The 21,046-nt window shown below is 44.4% G+C and overlaps 1 protein-coding gene across 1 annotated transcript in view; it reads left to right on the top strand.

Annotated features, from left to right (window-relative positions):
- The window catches only part of LOC135486925 (apolipophorins-like), a 29,165-nt gene extending 12,082 nt beyond the window's left edge, over positions 1–17,083 (top strand). Inside the window, exons 17-30 of the mRNA XM_064770104.1 lie at positions 194–8,092; positions 8,341–8,670; positions 9,092–9,260; positions 9,678–9,862; positions 10,172–10,449; positions 10,726–11,066; positions 11,305–11,558; positions 12,033–12,399; positions 12,573–13,334; positions 13,556–13,744; positions 14,058–14,515; positions 14,772–15,020; positions 15,154–15,270; positions 15,551–17,083. Of these exons, the coding sequence (XP_064626174.1) occupies positions 194–8,092; positions 8,341–8,670; positions 9,092–9,260; positions 9,678–9,862; positions 10,172–10,449; positions 10,726–11,066; positions 11,305–11,558; positions 12,033–12,399; positions 12,573–13,334; positions 13,556–13,744; positions 14,058–14,515; positions 14,772–15,020; positions 15,154–15,270; positions 15,551–15,604 (11,652 nt within the window). The 3' untranslated portion in view covers positions 15,605–17,083. The remainder of the gene's footprint in view (positions 1–193; positions 8,093–8,340; positions 8,671–9,091; positions 9,261–9,677; positions 9,863–10,171; positions 10,450–10,725; positions 11,067–11,304; positions 11,559–12,032; positions 12,400–12,572; positions 13,335–13,555; positions 13,745–14,057; positions 14,516–14,771; positions 15,021–15,153; positions 15,271–15,550) is intronic.
- Positions 17,084–21,046: the final 3,963 nt, after the last annotated feature.

Genomic DNA, 21,046 nt, shown 5'->3' with positions numbered 1-21,046 from the left:
AATTCTAGTAATTAAGTATTTGACGATTGTTCATTTGTGTAATTATTCGAAATACTGGCGACCACCATTAATATCAAACTCCATGATAATTTCAGTGAATAATCAACGTAAAAGATAGATCAACTGCATTTGTACTTTTGCTTCTTTGCCTCCGGGTCTCTCACGTATAATATCAATGGCTCCTTTGTTTCAGGACGTGAATGTGGATATTTCTGGTAAGCATCACCACGATTCCAGAAGATTAGAGACCAAAGCTGAAGTGGAATACAAACCAGGTAAACGAATCAATGCTCAGATTAATCTCATGAACCTCGGAGGACGATTGATGAAATACTCCGGAGCTGCCTCACTGGTGTACCCAGGACGAGAGATGGCCGTTTCGAGTAAGATCGAACAGACCAGGGATCAAGAGTACCACACGTCCAGCAGGATCCAGTGGCAGAGGTCCAAGGAGATCAGGGAACAGAGCACGTTCAAGTACGACGCCGGTGTCTACAGCGTTAACAGTGAGATCAATATACCAGACAAGGATCCAATCACTGTTGAAGGAAGTATTTCGCCTAAATTAGACGACTTCGGCGCCAGACTCAAAGTCAATGCCATGAATGAAGTCTATAGCGGAGATGTTGCTTATACCTACGTTAAGCAGGGCAAACAGTTCACTGGTTCTGCCTCCGCAGATGTCTTTTACCCAGGACGACGCATCACTGGTACTTCTGATATGAAGCTGTTCGTGAATGGTGAGCACGGCTTTAAGATGGACGTCAAGTGGGATGCAGATAACGACGACACTAAGAGTTTAGTTGTTGATGGACTGTACAAGATGCAAAGCTACAGCTACGTCAGGAAACACGAGGCAACTGCCACTGTCATTTACCCGGGTCGTAAAGTTTTAATTGAAGCAACGGCTGAGAAGGCTGCCGGGGAGTACAAATCCCACGCGATGGTTGATTGGGAAGATGACAGAATGCAGTTGGATCTCAGCATGATCAACACCAAGATACGCGCATCTCGGGCCATATCAGGCAGCATCAAGTTCACATCACCATTCCAGTACGTAGAGGATGTTGGAGCAGGTTTCATGTACAACAGCAATGGTCAGACCTACAAAACTGGCGCTGATGTCACATGGGCACCCGCAAAGACCATCTCTGCCAATGCACTCCTAACCATGGCTAGCCTGAAGGATATGGAGGGCAATATTGCCGTCGTTACACCATTTAATGGTTTGAAGAAGATGGGAATCAAAGGCAAGTACCTCTATCAAGACAAAGAGCTTAGTTTCATTCTTGGTGGTGAAGCCGATGACAAGAAAATTGAAGCTGAGTTGACTGGAAAGTACAAGGACACTATTGAAGGTGCCCTTAAGGTCGATGTACCTTTCCTATCACGTAGGTTTGGCGCCTCGTTCACCCATAAGGGCGAAGATAGTACGTATGTCACGACCGCTGAGGTGATGTGGGACCGTGTCAACAAGATCCTTGCAAACCTTGACCTGGACATCACAAGCCTCAGAAGCTTCGGTGGTACCTTCCAGATGCAGACCCCGTTCAGCCCTGTCACACGCATCGGAGCCGTCCTTACCCACGGCATCGTAGATGGTGAAATGGCAACCAAGCTGTCCGGCAATGTTGAAGATAAACAGATGGCGATTGAGGTGAAAGGCAAGAACAACAACAGCCCTACCCGCAGAAATATGGAAGGAAGTATCAGGATTACAACACCATTCCAGAACTACGATGACATGAGTCTCTCGCTGAAACACACTGACGATGGCCGTATCTTTTCCAGCAGCATGTCCGCAGCCTGGCAGAGGACTAAGAGAGTCACAGCATCTTTCGACATGAAACATGAGCGCCAAGGATGGATGCTCAACAACAACGGAAAGATCCAGATCACCACACCATACAGACAGTTCAGGAGGGTTGGCTACGAATGGAAACACCAGAACTCGGAATCCACCTTGGAGTCTGAGCATACAGTTACCATTAACGCAGCACAGTGGGGGATCGTTCTTGGAGGAAACCTCCGGTTGGTTGATGGCTTCCGCGTCTATGCCACAGTTGCACTCAAAACCCCAATTGAAGAAATCCGCAATATCAACTCCGCATTAGAATTCGAAATCAACAGACAGAAGATCGTTTCTGCTATAGAACTCTCCCACTTGGGTAGGAGGGCAAGTGCTGGATTTACCCTGACTGGGAACTCATGGAGAGCGATGGAAGGCACAGCTCATCTTGACCTTACAGCTCTCCTTGCTAATGTACCTGGTTACCTAGAGCCAATAGCAATTGTACTCAAGACCGAAGCATCAGAAATGCCATACAGTGGATACGTGAATGTTAACAGGGGTGATGATATCTGGCGTCTTGAAATAACTACGACACCCCAAGGTTGGGATTCCATTGCATTGAAGGCAACACTTACCACTCCATTGCCAGCGTATGAGTCCGTGGTCCTAGACGTGACGCACGTGCTTAGCCGAGAGTCTAGTGACTCTGCAATCACCCTCACGTACCAACCACAGAAGGCTGTGACGGTCCAGGTGAAGTCCAACTTCGATGGCACAGACAAGATCAAGGGAGACCTTGTCTTGTCCACACCATTTGATGTCATCCGAAGCTTTAAGGTAGAGTTTGACCATGACAAGGACTACAGGGGATTCACTGACAAAGGTGGTTTCGAGTTACAATCTCAGGTAGGCAAGATCGCCTTTACTACCGGTCTCACCTATTATGGTAAAACATACATCAGCGGCAACGCCAAGGTCACAACACCCTATGAGAACTTCGAGAGCTTCGGTCTCGGATTCACCCACCAGGGCCAGCCGAGTAAGATGGAGACGACGGCATACGTGGACTACGCACCAAGCAAAAAGGTCGAAGCTACTGCATCAGTTGAGTACAGCCCAGTCCGAGTTACCATTGGTCTGACCAGTCCATGCGAGACCTTATCATCCTTATCACTTAACATTCAGCATGATGGTGAGATGCCAGCTACTGAGACCAGAGTTACCATCCTGAGCTTAGTCCATGGTAAGGAGATCCAGTTCACTGGTACAGCCACAATGGAGTCATACAGTCTCGTGAATGGAAACATGCGTTTGGTTACGCCGTATGAGGATGCTCGCGAATTTACGGCTCGGTTTACCTCCGAGATCCAGGGGGTCGAGAGCTGGAAGGCTAAAGTTGACATCACCACACCCATCGCTGATCATGAGAGGTACCTATTGAATCTGGAATACAACAACAAAGAGCAGAAACAACATGAAGTGTCCGCCATTTTGGAATACCCAGCCGGAAAGAACGAGATGAGCTTCGCCTTCCAGAAGCACGCGACCAACCAGCCATTGATCTTGAAATTCATGCTTAAAACTCCATCTTACTATCTCACTAGTCTCAGTCTCGACCTGAAGCACAGCGGAACCTTGAGCAAATTTGAGCACGATTTGATCTTCGATTATGATGCCTACATCAGCCGAGTGCACATTGAAAACAAGTGGTTTGTTGACGGTATCAATCACATCGTCGGTGATGCCCGTATGGCTAGTCCAATCAAGCACTTTGAATACACAGGCTTCTCTATCAATCATCAGAAAGATGACCTAGAATGGGCTACTAGTGGCACCCTTGAGTATTCCCCTGGCAAGCGCATCAAAATCAAGAATGAGATAAAATTCGAAGACAAGTTCGAACTTGACTTCGAGGTCACCACGCCTTTCAGGTATGGAAGACTCGCTGCTATTAAGATTGAGCACGAAGGAGGCCTCAGCCCGGTTAAGAACGACATCACACTGGAGTTTGACAGCACCAAATTGACCAGTGAGTGGGAGATGGATTCTTCAAAGACAATCAGTGGAGATATGAAGTTTACAAGCCGCATCAGTGGGTGGGAGAGGATCACACTGAAAGCCAACCATGTAACAGAAACGCGTGAGGCTGTATCCGAGCTCAAGATCAAATTGCCTTCCTCTGAAGAAATCAAGGTTGATGTCACGACAAAGTTTGGAAACCAACAGGGGATCAAAATCGTGGTTCACACACCGTTCTCTGCTCTGAGTAACGCAAAGCTGGAGTACTCACAGATTCTTGCTAACCCAACACTCAATCTGAACCTCCAGATGACAAATTGGGAAAACGCAATGAACCTTGAAGGGAACTTCCGTATGCCAGAGCTGGGAGCTTTCGCTGGCAATCTTGATTTCAGCAGTCCATACGAGGGATACGAGAAGTTATCTGTTACTTTCTCTAACGAAATTGCCAGATCTAAGTATACCTCAGAACTATCTATTGAATTGTCTAGAAATAAGAAGATCGAACTTACCTCTGAGGTCGACCTCAGAGCATGGACCGTCGATGTTAAACTTACCACTCCATTCGAATCGTGTCAAAGTGCCTCTCTCAAATTTGATCACCGGCCTAACATCCAATCTCCAAAAGAACCGTTATCCAACCTGGTTGAAATTCAGCATTTATCAGCTGCAGGTCTCACAAAGTTCCGCAGCAGTTTGAAATTTACGGTTTCGACAACCTTTGGCGTTGAAGGAGAAGTTAAGTTAACGAGCCCATATGACAATTTTAAGTTAATTGCTCTTGAATATACTTCTGAATCGACTGGCTCGGATAGTCGAGAAAGGAAGGGGAAATTGGTACTTAACTATGAAGGCAAGAAAATAGAGTATACTGCGGACACCACCCTCTCGAACCTCCGCATTCTGACTTCCAATTCCCTGAAGACCCCTTGGGAACAAGCCAGGGACGTCCAATGGAACTATGAAGTAACCGATATGCAAGCGGCGATGTTGCTTTCGAAACGTGGTGGTGAGGTATTCAAGGACTTCTACGTCAAGTTCGACATGACTCACAACATGTGGAGAAAGAAGATGATGTATGAACTACAATGGAAGATCAGAGAGACACTGTGGGAAGTGATGGCAAGGTCTTCTAGTCAGTGGTACGATGATTTCTCTATTTCGTTCACACACACACCTAAAGGTTTGCGCTCGTGTGAGACGGTCCTTAACGCTGCCCTGGGAGTAAATAAGGTCGAATACGAGAGTGAATTGCAGTTATCAAGCTTGGAGAATTTCAAAGGGACGATCCAGATAAACTTCCAATTCCCTGGTATGACGTACCGAACCAACAAAATCGAGTTTGAACACACCGGAAATCTGGAAAACTTCAAGTCGTCTGTTCTTTACGATACTAATAGCTTTGGGCTGCTTTCCGCTGAAATAGACTGGGATTTCCCTAGCCGAACCGGGGTTCTCAAGGGCAACACCCCCTGGACAGGACCAGTCGTCATTAATTTCAACCACCAGGGAATTATGACAGATTTCTCAACTTCTCTGCGTTTAGATGCCGGCCCCAGGTCTGCCAGTTTCAGCACAGTTTTCAAACTTTCACCCAGGCTGACCCTAGACGTCAAATTCAAATCGCCGTTCGATCAGGTGAGGGAGTTGTCTTTGTTTTATACTCATGAGGGAGATTTGAAGAAGTTTGAATGCAACACTGAAATGATTTACAACAAAGAAAAGACAATTACAGGAAAGCTGCAGTTCCAGCAGTCTCCAACGATTATTGTTCGGGTTGATGTTACAACACCATTTGAGGACTTCCGCCAGAACCACATCGAATTCACCCACGCAGGAGAATTAAAGTCCGGAATCACCACCATTCTAGATGCCCAGATAATGGTGCCAATAACTGCTCGTGCCGACTTCCAGATGAATACCAATTTCATTAAGTTTACTGGAACTTCTACAACTCCTTTCTTGGCGAACACGGAAAGTGTCAAGTTGACTTTCATCCACAGTGGCGAAATGAACAATTTTGAAACCGACCTTCAAATGTCGGCAAAGATCAAGGGCCGAGAGAAGAAGATCGTTGCTAATGTCAATTTCCAGAACAGTGATACGATTTCCCTAAGGGCTCGATTGAATACACCATTCAAGTATGCAGAAGATACTTATTTCGAGATTGAACACCTTAGCGAAGGGAACGAGTACAAAACAACTGGAAAGGTCACATTTAACAGAGGGCAGACGATCAATGCAAAGGTCAACCTGCAGACAGCACCTGATATAACCTTCAAAGCTGAAGTTGAAACACCATTTGAGGGATTTGAGACCAACATTGCTGAGGTTGGATTTAGTGGTAGCGTCAGGCGGTTCAACGCTAACCTCAAAATCAAGTCTTACAGACAGCAAGAGGGTGGATTTACTCTTGACTACATGAACTACAACTTCAGACGACTCCAGAGCACGCTCACCGTCTTCCTGCCTTTTGCTAATTTCGAATCCCAGACAGTTAAAGTCACTCACACCATGAGTTCGGACTCCTTCAACACGAAAGTGACCTACGAAGATGCCAGGAACCGAAAGGTGGATGCCTCGGTAGACTTCAGCAGCAAGCCAGTCGCCCTTACCGTCAAGATCAGCAGTCCTATCGTGGTACTCAACGTTGTCCACGGCGGAGACTACACCAACTTCCAGACCAATGGTGACCTGGATGTTTACGACATGACCTTCAAGACCAATGCCATGTTCAACATGGTCAGCTACACCGGCGCCCTGAATGTGTACACACCCTGGGCTAATGTCATGATTAACCATAACGGTGACCTGTCAAAATTCAAATCTAACCTGACTGCTACATACAGTGGAAAGAAAATAGAGACCATTGCTGCTTTTGATATGGGGCCGACCATGGCTCTGTTTTTGTACAAAAGTCCATATGTATCAGTAACAATCAGCCACAATGGACCTATCACTGCCTTCAGATCCAGTGCAGAAGTCTACACACACGGAGGTGACCACATCAAAGCCGAGGTCATGTTTAACAAGAACAACAAGATTTCTGGCTCTGCGAAATTCACCAGTCGATACAAATACGTGGAGGATCTTGAAGTTTCCTTTGATCATTTCGGCAGCACAAGACAATTCAGGACCGTAGGTGCCGTACAGTGGGCAACTGGAAAGACCATAGACGGTGAGGTTGAGTTCAGGAGGAGCCGCCGAAACGTTGTGGGTAATGTCAACATCAACACACCATTCGCGGGATTCGAGAAGTTAGGTTTGAACGTAAATCACCATGGACCTAAGACGCAATTAAGAACAACAGTTAGCGTGCTTTACATGACTCAGAAGAGGATCCAAGCTATCGCAACGTACGAGCATCTAAAGCGGGGTACCTTCACCTTCTCAAGTCCGATTAAGTATATCAACTCCATTGCTGCCACCTTCAACTCGGCCAGGGTTAACAACAAAGATGGCTACCATGCGGAGTTCTCCTGGGCGCCACAACAAACCATCGTCGTGGATGTCACTGGTGCATTCGACGGTGTTCTTACGTCTGCATCTGTGAACGGCTACATGAAGATGAGAACACCCTTTGACCAGGTCAAAGAACTCATCATTGAGATGGAACACAGCCACTCAAAATCATACTTGGGCAACACACTCCAGATTGATTACAACATGAAGCCATTCATCATTACCAATATTGTTGCAAGACGGGGTGATGATAAGATTGGAGCCGAGGCTACCATGTCTGCACCATGGCCTTTGAAGACCAAGTTCAGCCTTGACAGTGGTAACAACGCAAAGGTCGCCGATTTCGAAGTCAACTGGGATACGACAAAGCATGACAAGAAGGCTTCCTTGAATCTTTCCTACAAAAAGGAAGACGGTTACTATAGGAGTGAATACCGCCACAGCATCAGATTGTCTGTTCCACGCCGAGTCCTTTTCTTAACCTCGAACATTGACAAAACCAAAACCCAGTTCGCCCACACCGTTACTGCCTCCATGAACGGCAAGGAAATCACCTACACCAGCCGCATCAACAACCTCTCCCGCCCGGCTAACACTGACCTGAACGGCGTCATCATGCTGGCCACGCCCTTCCGTACCCTGAAGTCGGCCTTCAAGTACCAATGTACCCCAGGACAGATCAACGTCGAGTACGACTGGTTCTGGAACTTCGCTGCAAGCCCTGACGCCAAGGTTGGACTCCGACTGAAGGTGGACGACTACATGCAGACCTATGGTGCCAACTTTGAAGTGACTATCCTCCCACCAAGAATGCCCAAGGTAAGACTATTAAGCATTAATCTAAAGAGACTGAGATGCCAAAAGAACTAGTTTAGTGTCCCCAGCGACTTGCGTTAGGTAAATTAAAACCAAGTAATTGACAAAAGCCTAAGGTAATTCAGTTTGGCTTGATTTTGGTCAACTTCGGAAACCTTCTTTGTTCATAATTAAGCATAACAGACATCATAGTAAAGTATAAGTTTACCTCCAAAATGCTAAAATCTAACGTGTAGTTTCCTTGTTTGCAGGGAATAACCCTCCGCAACAATGTCGTCCGACGCCGTGGAGTCATCGACACCAAAACTGAGTTCGAGTATTCCGAAGTTGTCAGTGATAAGATAACTCTGAACACTCGCTTGGCTGTCGCCACCACTGGGCCACACAACAACTTCACCGGGATGGTTCAGTTGACCCAGCCGACCACGCTCACCGACATCAAGCTTGATGGACATATTGGAACATCCTACAGCAAGGCCTCGGCAGGCGCCCAGATGCAATATCTGACCGCTGACCAGCAACTGAAGAACTTCCTCCTGATGACAGAGATCGACCACGTTAAGGACACCCTCTTCTTCCAGGTATGTCGACCTTTTACACCAGTTTCAATCACATGATCTTATGCTCTAGGGTGGCGATGTTCTTCGAGAGTGACGACGCTTCCTTATGACGTAGACGTACCCAGTACTCTTGGAGAGGAGAAGGCCCAAAGGTGGGCCGAATGCAGTCGTGCCATCAGCGTTGGGCGTTAAAGAAGTACCACAAGAAGACTTCTGACGCACAATCCGAAGTTAATGTGGCACACTGCATTTCCTTTCTTCACAACTTAGATCGAAATCTGGCTGCTTGAAAGTCCAGAACCTTGCGGCCTCATAACAAAGGTGCACATCATGTATATGCGTGATTGATATACATGTATATATGTTTCAGCTGACGTATCGCATATAGTAGTAAATCAAGAGGAGCACTAATGCAAAAATCCGTTTTTTTATACATAAATAGGTGCAGACTCCAATGAAGACAGTGCATATGACCGGCAAGAAGATCTCCATAGAAAAAGGCTTCCTCCTTACTCACAATTCCGTCCACGATGGTGAGGATTCCGTTTCCTCCAGCCTCAAGTTGAACTTGAGCGTGCCCTCGTTTGACTATACAGTGAACTATGATGCCGGTAAGTAGTCTGTCACTTGTAACTTTTAGAAAGAACCCGGCTCAACTGGCATCGCTGTGTGTACCTTTTATGTTTAATTTTGACATCAAAACATCGTTTTGTCGAAATCGAATATTATATGATTCTGGCTAGTAAAGCTTGTTCACTTAGTATCGTTTGAAGTAGTAGTTCAGTATTCGCTTCGAAACGTTCAAGGTTCAATAGGCTTCGAAATATGTTCGGGTCGTGATTGGCTCATGAACCCGAGTCGAGAACGTATTTCATCGCCTGCGAAATGTGCGCGATGTCGGACGCGTTGGCGGATACAAAAAAAACATACTTTGGTCGCATGTATAAATGAATGGTCTTTCAAAATACATATGTACTCTTGATTCATCATCAGATTTCTCATACTAACCGATTTATTGTCTTCTGCAGATAACATGGACAATGTCTTCAAGATGTACGGCAAGTACCTAAGCAACAAGGAGGTCGTCTTCGAGACTTTCCGCCAACATAACGCACGACACATCTCTGAAATCTACCTGTCCGCCCGCCTGAATAGCACCCGGGTGCTCCACTCCAGGATCCACTGGAGGCCGGCCATGTGGAGTGACATCAAGGTAAAAAAACGGGATATCCTATTTTTGACCAGAGGAATTGTTCATTGCATTTCATGTACCAATCAGTTATTCACTGAGTTTGAAATCGGAAAGTATTCTGCTTAGCGAAAATACATGCCGGTATATGCCAGCCTACTAGCGCCCCTTGGCACACAACGGTCACTTTTATCGAGAAAACGATTTAATATAGTGTATTCCCTTCTCTGATGAACGGATAATGATCTTCCTATTCCAGCCTGAAAACGTATAAGCTGGGCGTTCATACACTAAAAATCATTTTTTCTCAACTTCAAATCATTCTGATTTCAGAAATCTACTCTTGCCCTGTTTGAAGACAGCCACCCATTGATGCAAGCTTGGCAAGAGGTCAAGGACGCTGTAAACAAGGAAGTCAAACTCAAGGCAGCGCTTCTTGAAGAGGCTATGCCTGACTTGCAGCCTGCCAACGACTACCTTATGGGAGAAGTTGAATCACTGAAAGAGGACGCCTTGGAACTGGTCGCAGAGCTCAATAAGATGTATGCTGCCAATGATTTCTATATGAAGGACATTGCTGATGTGACTGACAAGGTTCTCAAATACATGGAGTAGGTATTTGTGTTGGTGCTTGAGGCGAGGGCTATAACTAACTTAGCGCTAGCTGGTAGCCACTTGTACGAAGACACAGGAAAAAAACGTTCCTAACTAAGATTGACACTCAGAGAACCTTCTGAATTTATCAGTGATTTCCAATTCTATTCCATAGGAGTAGGCTACCTTTTGAAATTTTTGTGAAGTCCAGAGTGTTCGGATAGCAAGAGTGAAACGAGACGATTGCAATAAAAGACTGGCCAATAACATATCCCTTTTTGCTTCTATTTCAGAGAGAAAACCACTCACTTGGGATACCAGATGCGGCAAAAGATCGCCGTCCTCCGCCGTGTAATCCGCATCAACACTGCCTACTTACGCCGCGTCATCACCGACTTCAACGGGAAAATAGAGGAGAACATTGCCGCACTTGTCCTAAAGTTCCGTCCAGCATGGCAGAGCTATGCGTACGCCGTCATCAGAGGGTATGAAGAGACGTCCCAAACGATCAACCATGGATGGGAGGATTGGTTAGAATCTGTTGACCAGACTTGGGCAGATTTCGTCAAAACAATGGACGAGAAATTCGACTTCATCAGCTTTAAATTTGAAGCTTACATGGATAAATTCAGAAGTAGGTGCCATTTTGTTATCAGCGAAGAATATCCCTGGTTATTCATATAAATATACAACAGCAGTAGAATTGTTCGAGTAAATCCAATGATAATCAGAATTCAGAAAGAAACTTTAAAAGACGGGGCTTTAAAGTTAAAGTTTTATCTCAAACCTTGTTGCAATGGCATGGGCCAAACGACAAGGAACACTTAGACTTTTTGCTGAACAGCTGTCAACAAGAATTTACCCCTTTGCAGCATTCCAAGAAACTCTTCGAGCCAAGTTGATGTCGTCCAAACCTAAGCGTTGGTTAGACCAGATACGTGACCGCGTAGTTGCAAAGTTCAACGAATGGAAAGCGAAATGGGATACGAAAATCAGTGCATTGAAGGCCAAAGTCACCGTCACGTACACCAAGGTGGCTAACGCTGTCAATGATAGGATTGAGAAGATCATTGGTCACGAGTATACACAGATTGTCATCAGGTGGACTAAGGCAACCCAGCAGAAGGTAAGTAATTCACTTTTATTAAAGCCTTCTTTATCAACACAAATTTGCTCTCGGACATAGTAGAACTTCAGACAGCAAACAATGTTGCTGTCGGGGAACAGGAAATATCAGCAATCCCTATATCAAGTAAAGCATGATAACAACAGATCACACACTTCAAGTCGAATGTCCTAAGAACTTGCCCAGGAGGCCATCGCATGAGGAGAAAGAAGAGTGGGATTAAACCGTTATATCCACGGCACACGTGGCAAGAACGAGTTGGTATTCGAGGCGAAGACATTTTCAACCATGTTGGCCTTACGTTTGAATATACCCCCTTAGACCACTGGTGAACCAAACACGCTGGATTCGTGGTCAAGGAATGAGAAGGCACTCTCGCCAACTCTCTCACCGATGAGCAAGACGTGTAAAAAAAGGTTACCAGTCCAAGACAAAAATCTTTAACTTGATATCATTGAATCCACATCATTTCAGATGGTAGCCAAATGGAACAACTGGGAAGTGAGGATAAAGCTCGCCAAATGGATCAAGACCACTTCGGCCCAGCTGAAGGTCTACGCCAAGGTCCAGTTCAAGAAGATGATCGATAACTACATGCGCCTCGAGAACACTGGCTTCACCGTGTTCGACCCACGCAATGGCGAGATTCAGTTCGAACTCTGGCTTCCATTGGAGCTGAACACTCTGAGAGAATTCCCCGACATCAGTTTGGAGACTCTGAAAGTGGAGTGGACAAAGTTGAAGAACAAGTACTGGCCGGAGTCTGACTACAGCTTCTGGGATACTTACTACAAGTTCAAGCCGAATACTGATTACTTTGATTGGATCCCACCATTCAAAGGTAAATACATGCACTTTAGATAGTAGCCTATTGGTCCCTAACCTATTGGTCACTAACCCATGATCAACTAGCCACTGATAGAGCCAATGATTTTGAAATGCGTCGTTTCTTACTGCGATACGAAACATTGCCTTGGCGATCACTTTACTTATGGTATCTTCTTGACCTTCCAGCCTCCGCCATGCTGACGCACGGACGCCACTACACCACTTTCGATGGAGAGCATTTCGATTTCGCCGGCACATGTAGCTACCTCCTCACGAAGGACTTCACTGATGGAAACTTCTCCGTCATTGTCAATTACGACAACGGCAAGAAGACTTCAGTCATTGTCAATAGCAACAAGAAGGAATTTGAAATCTTCCCCGACTTCAAGGTCTCCGTTGATAATGTTAGGACCGAACTGCCATACCAATACATGAACACCACGGTCGTCCGTAACGGTTACTCCATCCGTGTTCACAACGATAACGGCTTTACCATGACTTGTGACATGGCCAATGACATCTGTACCTTCAACGTGACCGGATGGTACTTCGGCAAGATGGCTGGTCTCCTCGGGACCTACAACAACGAGCAGTACGATGACAAGCTGACCGCCGACCGCCGCATCGAAGACAACGTCGAGCAGTTTGCAAGATCCTGGGAGGTCGGAAGCTACTGCCACGTCTCAAGGAATATCGCCCGCCAGGTCACTACAACCAAGGGAAGTGAATCTGACAAGCTCTGCAGGAAATACTTCGAATACTCAAAATCTGTCTTCCGCCCATGCTTCAAGCAAGTTGACCCAGCTCCGCATCTTGTCAACTGCATCAGTGACATTGAGCAGGACTCCACGTCCAGGACAATTGAGGAGAAGGGTTGCGGCACGTTCACCGGCTACGTAGCTGAATGCAGAAGGCTCGGCGTCCCGATCAGAGTCCCTCAAACTTGTGGTAAGTAACTCATGATATTGAAGGAAATGCAGCTTCAACTAGCTGATCTTTTTTGAGAGCATGCTCGATCAGTTAGCATTACGAAATACTCCGCTATATGATTTTAGAACGACTCGGAATACATCCCCGCGCTGCCTAAGTAGTTGGCCCTTCGAGTTGGTTAACATCTACTTAACTCATTTGACAAATCCTTCACACTTTCTACCTGCTTATAATTTCAGTGACATGCTCTGGTGCTAATGTCGATACCTTCAAGGAAGGCGAATCCAGAAGGATAGTTTCTTCAAAGACACCCAACGCCCAGTCCGCTGATGTCGTCTTCGTTGTAGAGGAAAAGCGCTGTAACGTTGACGCTGCTACCAAACTTGCTGATATGGGAGTACAGATCGACAATGCACTGAAGGCTCAGGGTAGGTTCATTGCATGGTTATCATGGTTTGGAAACGTCAAGAGGAGGTATAAGTTCGACAACCGTAGTTCGACAAAGACTTCCTGTCAGTAACCTTCAACGACATTCACTTGTCTTAAAGTACTGGTGAAGCCTTTTGGCAGTCGCCTATCTGCTGTGACCACCAGGTTAGCGATATTCAAAGCATCTGTGTGTGTAACCCTCCTCCTTTTTGCAGAATCACATGCCGAAGTTTTCGAATACCTCGCCGCTGTCGGACTGTAGGAATATACACCGCATACAAGTATACATTGCGTATTTCATTTCTTTTACAGGATTACAGAACAATCGGTTCGCAGTCGTTGGTTTTGGAGGCCAAGGAGTCCACAACTTCGACCAAACCCACACAACAGAAGGAAAGCTTTTCAACGACGCCAGGAAGCTTCACTTGGCCATTAACAGCCTGGACTTCCAACAAGACGGGCCCAACATGGACATGCTCCGCGCAGTCAAGTTCGCCACGAATTATCCGTTCCGTACCGGCGTCTCAAAGAACGTGATCATCCTGCCCTGCTCCGAATGCCAGGCCCAGGCTGTCGGATACGCCGAGATGCAGCAGATGCTTGCCGAGAAGGACATCACCCTCCACATGCTTATGGCCCATGACTTCGCCTTGAGGACAAGCAGCCCCGTCAAGACGAGTTACATTTTCGGGCTTGATGAGAAAGCGGTCTTCACGAACAAGGACGTTAATGCCCCAATCCTCAGCGGTGACGCCGTGCTCAAAAACCAGGTAAATTATTAAAATGTCTCTCTTTCAGATTTGAGGTCCATATTCGGAATGTTCTCCATACCATCGTAAGATTACAGGAAGTTCTATTCTTTATTAATGCAGCATCTGTTTATGGTTTTATAATGTTTATTGCTAAATATGAAGCTAGAACGTGAACAACATTGAAGAACAAGTGATGCGCTGGCCGGGCATGATTATATTCTGGCGTTTCAAACTTTTGTATGCATATCGTATCATCTGTTTTTCTTCCGCTCAGGTCATCATGCCAAAGGATATCTGTGTGACTCTGGCCCTGGAGACGAACGGCACAGTTTTCAACATCCAGAAGCTCCTCGCAGGCCGTTACACCACCCAGAAAGCATTCCTTGACGTGTTCGCCCGACGCCTGGCTAATAGCGCCCACCCAACCAAGTGCCAGATCTGTGAATGCACACCCGATATCAACGGGGTCGGACGATCTGTGTGCACCAGCTGCGAAACGCCATCTTACAATCTTTTCTTCAAGGTGAGCATTTTATCCTCGACCATTGACCTGGATATTTCCTTCAAATACAGTTACCGTTCAAAAAATAGTTTCAGATTGAAGATTGAAGTTTGGAATGCATCCACTTCAAAGGTCATCTCATTGCTTTTTTCAGTTCCTTCCAAAACAATTGCAAAACAAAGCTGTACAATACAACTATGGTCCAAAGAATGGCAGCACCTCTCTAAATTCTGACTCGCCAACCGATACGGACTTTGACATGGACTTCGACGTAAGTATCACTATTGGAGAAAAAAATTAAGCAAAATCAGTATAGTTAGATACCATATCACTAATGTTGGATGTTTTGAGTGCGAGTGGTGGTTTATTTATGTTAAACTACAGTAGTTAAATATAAGATTTTCCATGCCGATCTATAGGGGCGTTGTGCGTATTATCCATCCTTAACAGGAGGAGACTTTAAGATTGACGATCACCGCCCGGAATTCAGCATGAGATTTTTCGGCCGCTTCTGCTTCATTTGCTACAAGGTTCGGGTTTATTTGTTTCAGGAATACATTACCCAAGGACAAGGAAGTTCATTTGAGACATTGAGGAGCCATTGAACAACATCACTTTGAAGCAATCAGTTCTAATGGAACAAACCTATTCCATCCTGATTTCATATAACTGTGTAGATATACCATGAACAAGTATTATGCATAAGGCTGTGTGATAACCAGTGACTTTCATGGAAGTATGATTATACGTGACATTTAATTTTCATTTGATTCATTTTCACATTGAGGAGTGCGAAGGTTATGATTTCACAACGATTCCGCTTTCTGTCAATGATGCGGAGGTTACATTTGGAATTAAAGATTTCTGAGATTTTAAAAAAGTGATGGTTTTTCTGTCATCACTTGTAGGCCGAAAAACCATAAGGTTTTTCAAAACCTCATAAACCTTTATTAATAAGATAGTAAGGAATACATGTGTGCCAGGGACGATGCATTTTTGCCGTCAGTATAACCATTCGGATTTTGTCTTGCTGCGTGTGTATGTGTGTGCGAAATTTAGCTTGGGTGATTAAGAATTGCTGACAAAATGACATAAATCCAGAGTGGTTCTCTGGACATCATGCATTTTAAGCTCCCCTATTGCTCGCTATGCCAGACTATATGAGTAACTGTATGAAATTAACATTGTAAAAAGTTTGAATGTTTTTGCCATAAATGCAATAGCTTTAGTGTAAAATACTATCAATATTTTCTATGCGATGAGCAAGATTTTATGTAATTTGGGCAAAATATGAGAAGAATACATGTAGGCCGAATCACTTTATGAACTAAGGCGAACATCCGTACCAATTGAAACTCTACTCAGTCTTCATTATGATTAACACTTGGTTTATTTTGGTGATGTTATGGCATTGGACTTCAGAATCGGCCTTGCCATTTCGATATAGGTTCTCTTAGTTCTAAAAGAGTACGTCACATGTACTGTGGGGGCTTTAATTTGCGATATCATCAATGTAAATTAGCAGTTGTTACATTGAACTGAGTAGTTTCTAAATATGAACTAGCAGTTAATTGTGAACTGAATTTTTGCATGATTTTTACATACCCGTGTATTTAAAGGGCCTACCATGCGATACCACTGTTGCATTTTAAGTCATATGGGAATCCGACATTGACGGGTCGTAGCAATCCGCGGGTCGCAACCGCAGAAGTATTTGTGCACTATCCAGGTTCCTAACTGCCTAATATGCACGTGAAACCAACAGTCGTGGCGAGACACTCATACATCGGAATCGCTTCAGGGCAAGAAGTTGTGCGACTTGGTAGTCCCTTTAAATTGAACAAAACTAATAATAAACTGAGTTGTTTCAAGAACTAGGCTAAATGAAGCCTTTATTTAGTGTAAATGTAACCATGGTAACTGAACAAAACGGACCAAGAGATTTCATGTCTCTGTGAAAAACAAATCTTATCGTCTTCTTTTTAATTTTTGTAAATTTTTCTATATCTGTTTATTTATTTTCTTTCTGTGCTGTAGGTTTTGTAAAGAATGGGTGTAATTATTCATTAAATACAATGAAAGCACAGATTGGTTATGTTATGTTCTTAAAGGGACAAGTAGAACAAGCGATGTGTTGTTTTTTCATGAGAAAAAGACCGCTGCCAGAAGGACCGTGACTTCTCCAGAGAAGATAATTGAGAACGCCCTTAACTATGAACTTTAGTTAACTCACGAAACTCTACAGGGTGGCCCAGAAAACTTGCACAATATTGTGCAACTTTCATTCACGACAATATGTTTACTCGGGGAACCGAAAGACGGGTGAAATACAAGACATATATGGTAAAATTTACAGTCAGTGGATGAACATGAAATATCTTAGAAGAAAATACCCTATGAGAGAATCGGCAGAAATTCAGACTAGAAATCGGGGGGGGGGGGGGAGTTAGCAGAAATACGGAAGGAATTTAACTAACCAACTGTGACCCGGTGTATATCCAAGTTTTGAAGCGAGGAAAGGCAGCAGGAGTGACGGAACCAGCCGAATTGGCTGATTTATGTTTTAAAAAATTATATAACTGGAATAGTAGAAGTTGGATAAGGAGTTTTAAAAAAATGAATTGAAGTCTACGACAAAATACCAGGCCACAGGGTTTACAAAGAAAAGGTATTTTAAATAGGCCTAGGTTAACATTGGCATCCTTACTAAACATTGGGCGCATTCGTCAGTGTATCTTGATGTACTTTTCGTTCAACTTTGAAACCAGTGACTTGTTGACTCGATGGAGCAAGACTGAAAAGCTGAAAGTTTTCAGCCTCCAGTGTTGTTATCTTAGCAATATCTTTGCTACCAATTAGTAAACGGAGAAAGTTCACCCTGGTAATTCTTGTCAACCAGCGTAATCTACTTTCAATGATATTTGCTGCCTGTAGCTGGTAAAGCAACTGAATGATGTGCTTATGTTGATCAAGGAGGGCAAATATTGAACTCATTACAGCAATCAGATAATTCGTGATCAGAATAGCTATAACAAAGACGTAGGCAACGTGAACAAATTTAAGTAGTAGGCCCCCAGCAAGTTCGCACTTGTGATCTGACATCGGTACCATGTTCAGCATGATCAAGAAACTTGTGTAAACACCTTCGACATAACTGCACGACAAGAGAGGGCCACTGGAGCAGAAAGATTTGACTATAGTCTTGAAAATGGTTTGGAACACAATAATCATAGCAACAAAGATAAGTATGAAGCTCATCATTGACTTTATCATCTGTTGTAATCCGATGACGAAAGTTCCAATGTTCATGAAGGACATCAGCTGCAGGAAATACAAGAGCGAGAACAACATGAGGGGCCGCTGTACCACAGTCAGGACAACATCAAAGACCGTTGATTTGGCGCCACCAATGTCCAGAAAACTCACTATGAATCTGATCAATGAAGAGATGCCAAACAGAATCTGACAAACTCTAAAGAATCCATTGGTGACAATGTACCCATGCTTGGCCTCATCATTGCCTTTGTAGGATTTAAAGTACGATACTTTGGCAAACGTAACCATGCACAGTTCAATCATGTTCGTCCCAAGAGTTGAAATTGCGACCAAGAGTTCCAAAATTGCCCAAGTGTATTTCTCCCATTGACTTTCTGTAGGTATGGTCGCATTCCCATTCGGGTCACAGTTTTTGGTCGGCCTTTTACCCTCACGGATGTCGAATTCAAAGAACAATATTGGGTATACGGTCCGCCACAAAAGCCAAAGCAACAGTGGAAGAATAGTTAGTTTAATTTTCTTCCTAACCCACGATTTCATGACCGGAAGCTGAAGAATTTTACACTCCTCAAGCGCAGGCAATTCATCAACTGTCATGAAGTCAAAATAATACAGTAAGCAGTTCTGGTTTTGTTTGTCCGAAAGGCAGTAGCGAGACAAGTCATATTCACATATAAGCAACTTCCCCTTCCGTGCGACAACTTTCAGAAATACTCCTTCAGTGTGAAGTATCACTTTGAACAGTTTGTAAGCGCGCAGTTTTATGGTCAATTCCAGCGGCGATTTACCATCAGCATTTTCCTTGTACAGAAGCATTTGACGATCTGATGGCTTTGGAACGCGTTTTAGGATCACCCTGTATATTTCCACAGCCCTTTGTTCCATGTTTGGGTCTTCATGACTCGCGGTGATCAGAATATGAACAATGTTATTTTCGCCTGCTTCCAATGCCATGACGTCTGCCCCGTGATCCAGCAACAATTCAAACGCCTGAACCGACCCATACGCGGCCGACAATCCAAGAGGGGTTTTTATCTCCATAGGTATCAGTACTCCTTTCTTTTGAACGTTACACCTTGCAAAGTATTCCACATTGTAGGAAAATGTCCCTGCTACAAGTTCAAGGTTTTTTTCCTCGTCACCATTCGCAAACAGCGAGTCTAAGGTTTGCGAGTCATCCTGAACGAGAGCTGCGAAATACGATTCAAACATTTGGTGAGGACATTCCTTCTCACTCATCCCGATTGTTTCGACGCTCGAATCACCACATTCTGGTTCCATTTTGGTCACTTACTCTAAATTGATAAAATCATAAACCAGTAACTAGAGAGAGGACGAACGCTGGTTAAGTTCTGCGTCCTAGCCACGGTGCTCAAGCGCCATCCGTCACCCCTCCGCCGTCATACATGATACGTGATCGGGCGTAACCACCAAGACCAAACCTCATCTATACCCGAGGCGAGTTCCAAATGGAACTGGATTGGATGCTACTACCACGAGATTCAGTACACATAGTGACACTTTTGAAGTACACTAGATAGTTTTATAGCGCCTTTTAACCAACGCGCTCATTTGAACAAAGAATATTTTGACGTTGGTTGTCAATGAGGCGGCCCTTGTGTAACTACCCATTAACGGTTTCATGTCTGTTTTATATTCCGGTTAAAAGTCAATAATTTGTCCATAGAGCATGCTTAGTTGATGCTATTAGCAGCACAACTCACAAGCTGATATGACGGGTAATAGTGGCGACTGACATGACTGAACCTGCTATTGAATCCGACAGTTATTAACCGATATTGAACGGAATGCTTTTAAATTTGGTCTTGACGGATCCAACATTTCTGTGAACCGATATGTTCTGTAACGCAGTATGATTTCTGAACTCTCAACCAGGTGATCACTTTCAATGAATTGCAAACAGCGCTTTTCGAGTAAATATACTCAACTGTTGAGGCAACACGCGTACTCCGCTGAAACAATAATGTGCTGCCCGAGACGATGTTGAATTAACTGACATCACTAGTGGCTGCATGTATATCAAACCAACATGAAATAGTTGCCAAAATTGCTCGACGCAAGTGTTATGAAAATCGAATTATAAATGCATTATTGTTGACCGCTTCAAGCTAAAGTGGTCGTGTATGCTTATACATTTGACATCTGATCATCTTGAAGATTGGCATTTTACTGGCAGGGTGACACAAACAAATGTTCAAACTGCCCATTAAAAGACTAGGTGGTCCTGTAAATCACACTTTAATGTTTAAACTGTCCATGATGTGATTGGGGCCAATCTGTTAATCACACTATGATTAAAGTTGCCACCTCAAACGGTCATTAAAAACGGGCGCGATTTCTTTATTTCAGGCCAAGCCTAGTTCCAATGTCTTAGCTCAGATGGCAGCACTTGATAGTGACGGACTCCGAAAGATGCGACAGATGTCATACGGTTTTATATTCGGTGGCCCTGTTGTATTTCTGAGACAGTACCGGCCTGGCCCTTCTCACTACAACGTAGCGAAGTCTATTCCAATGGGCTAATGAGACAGCTGCACTGATATTCTGTCCTCATGCAATGCAAATCACGTCTCTTAATTGTCTTCCTGGATGGGAGAATTCCACTTGCGGACAACCTCAGCAAGCTTTATAATCTTTCCTTGATGTTGCATGGTCTTTACGAAAAATGTGTCTCAATTTTACCATGGTTAATCCACAATTCACCATGGCAAACCGACAGCACTTCACCATGGTGAATTGGGACGGTGAGA

Source organism: Lineus longissimus, chromosome 4, assembly GCF_910592395.1.
Source record: "Lineus longissimus chromosome 4, tnLinLong1.2, whole genome shotgun sequence".
Classification (NCBI taxonomy): domain Eukaryota; kingdom Metazoa; phylum Nemertea; class Pilidiophora; order Heteronemertea; family Lineidae; genus Lineus; species Lineus longissimus.
This window is presented reverse-complemented; position numbering and strand designations above follow the sequence as displayed.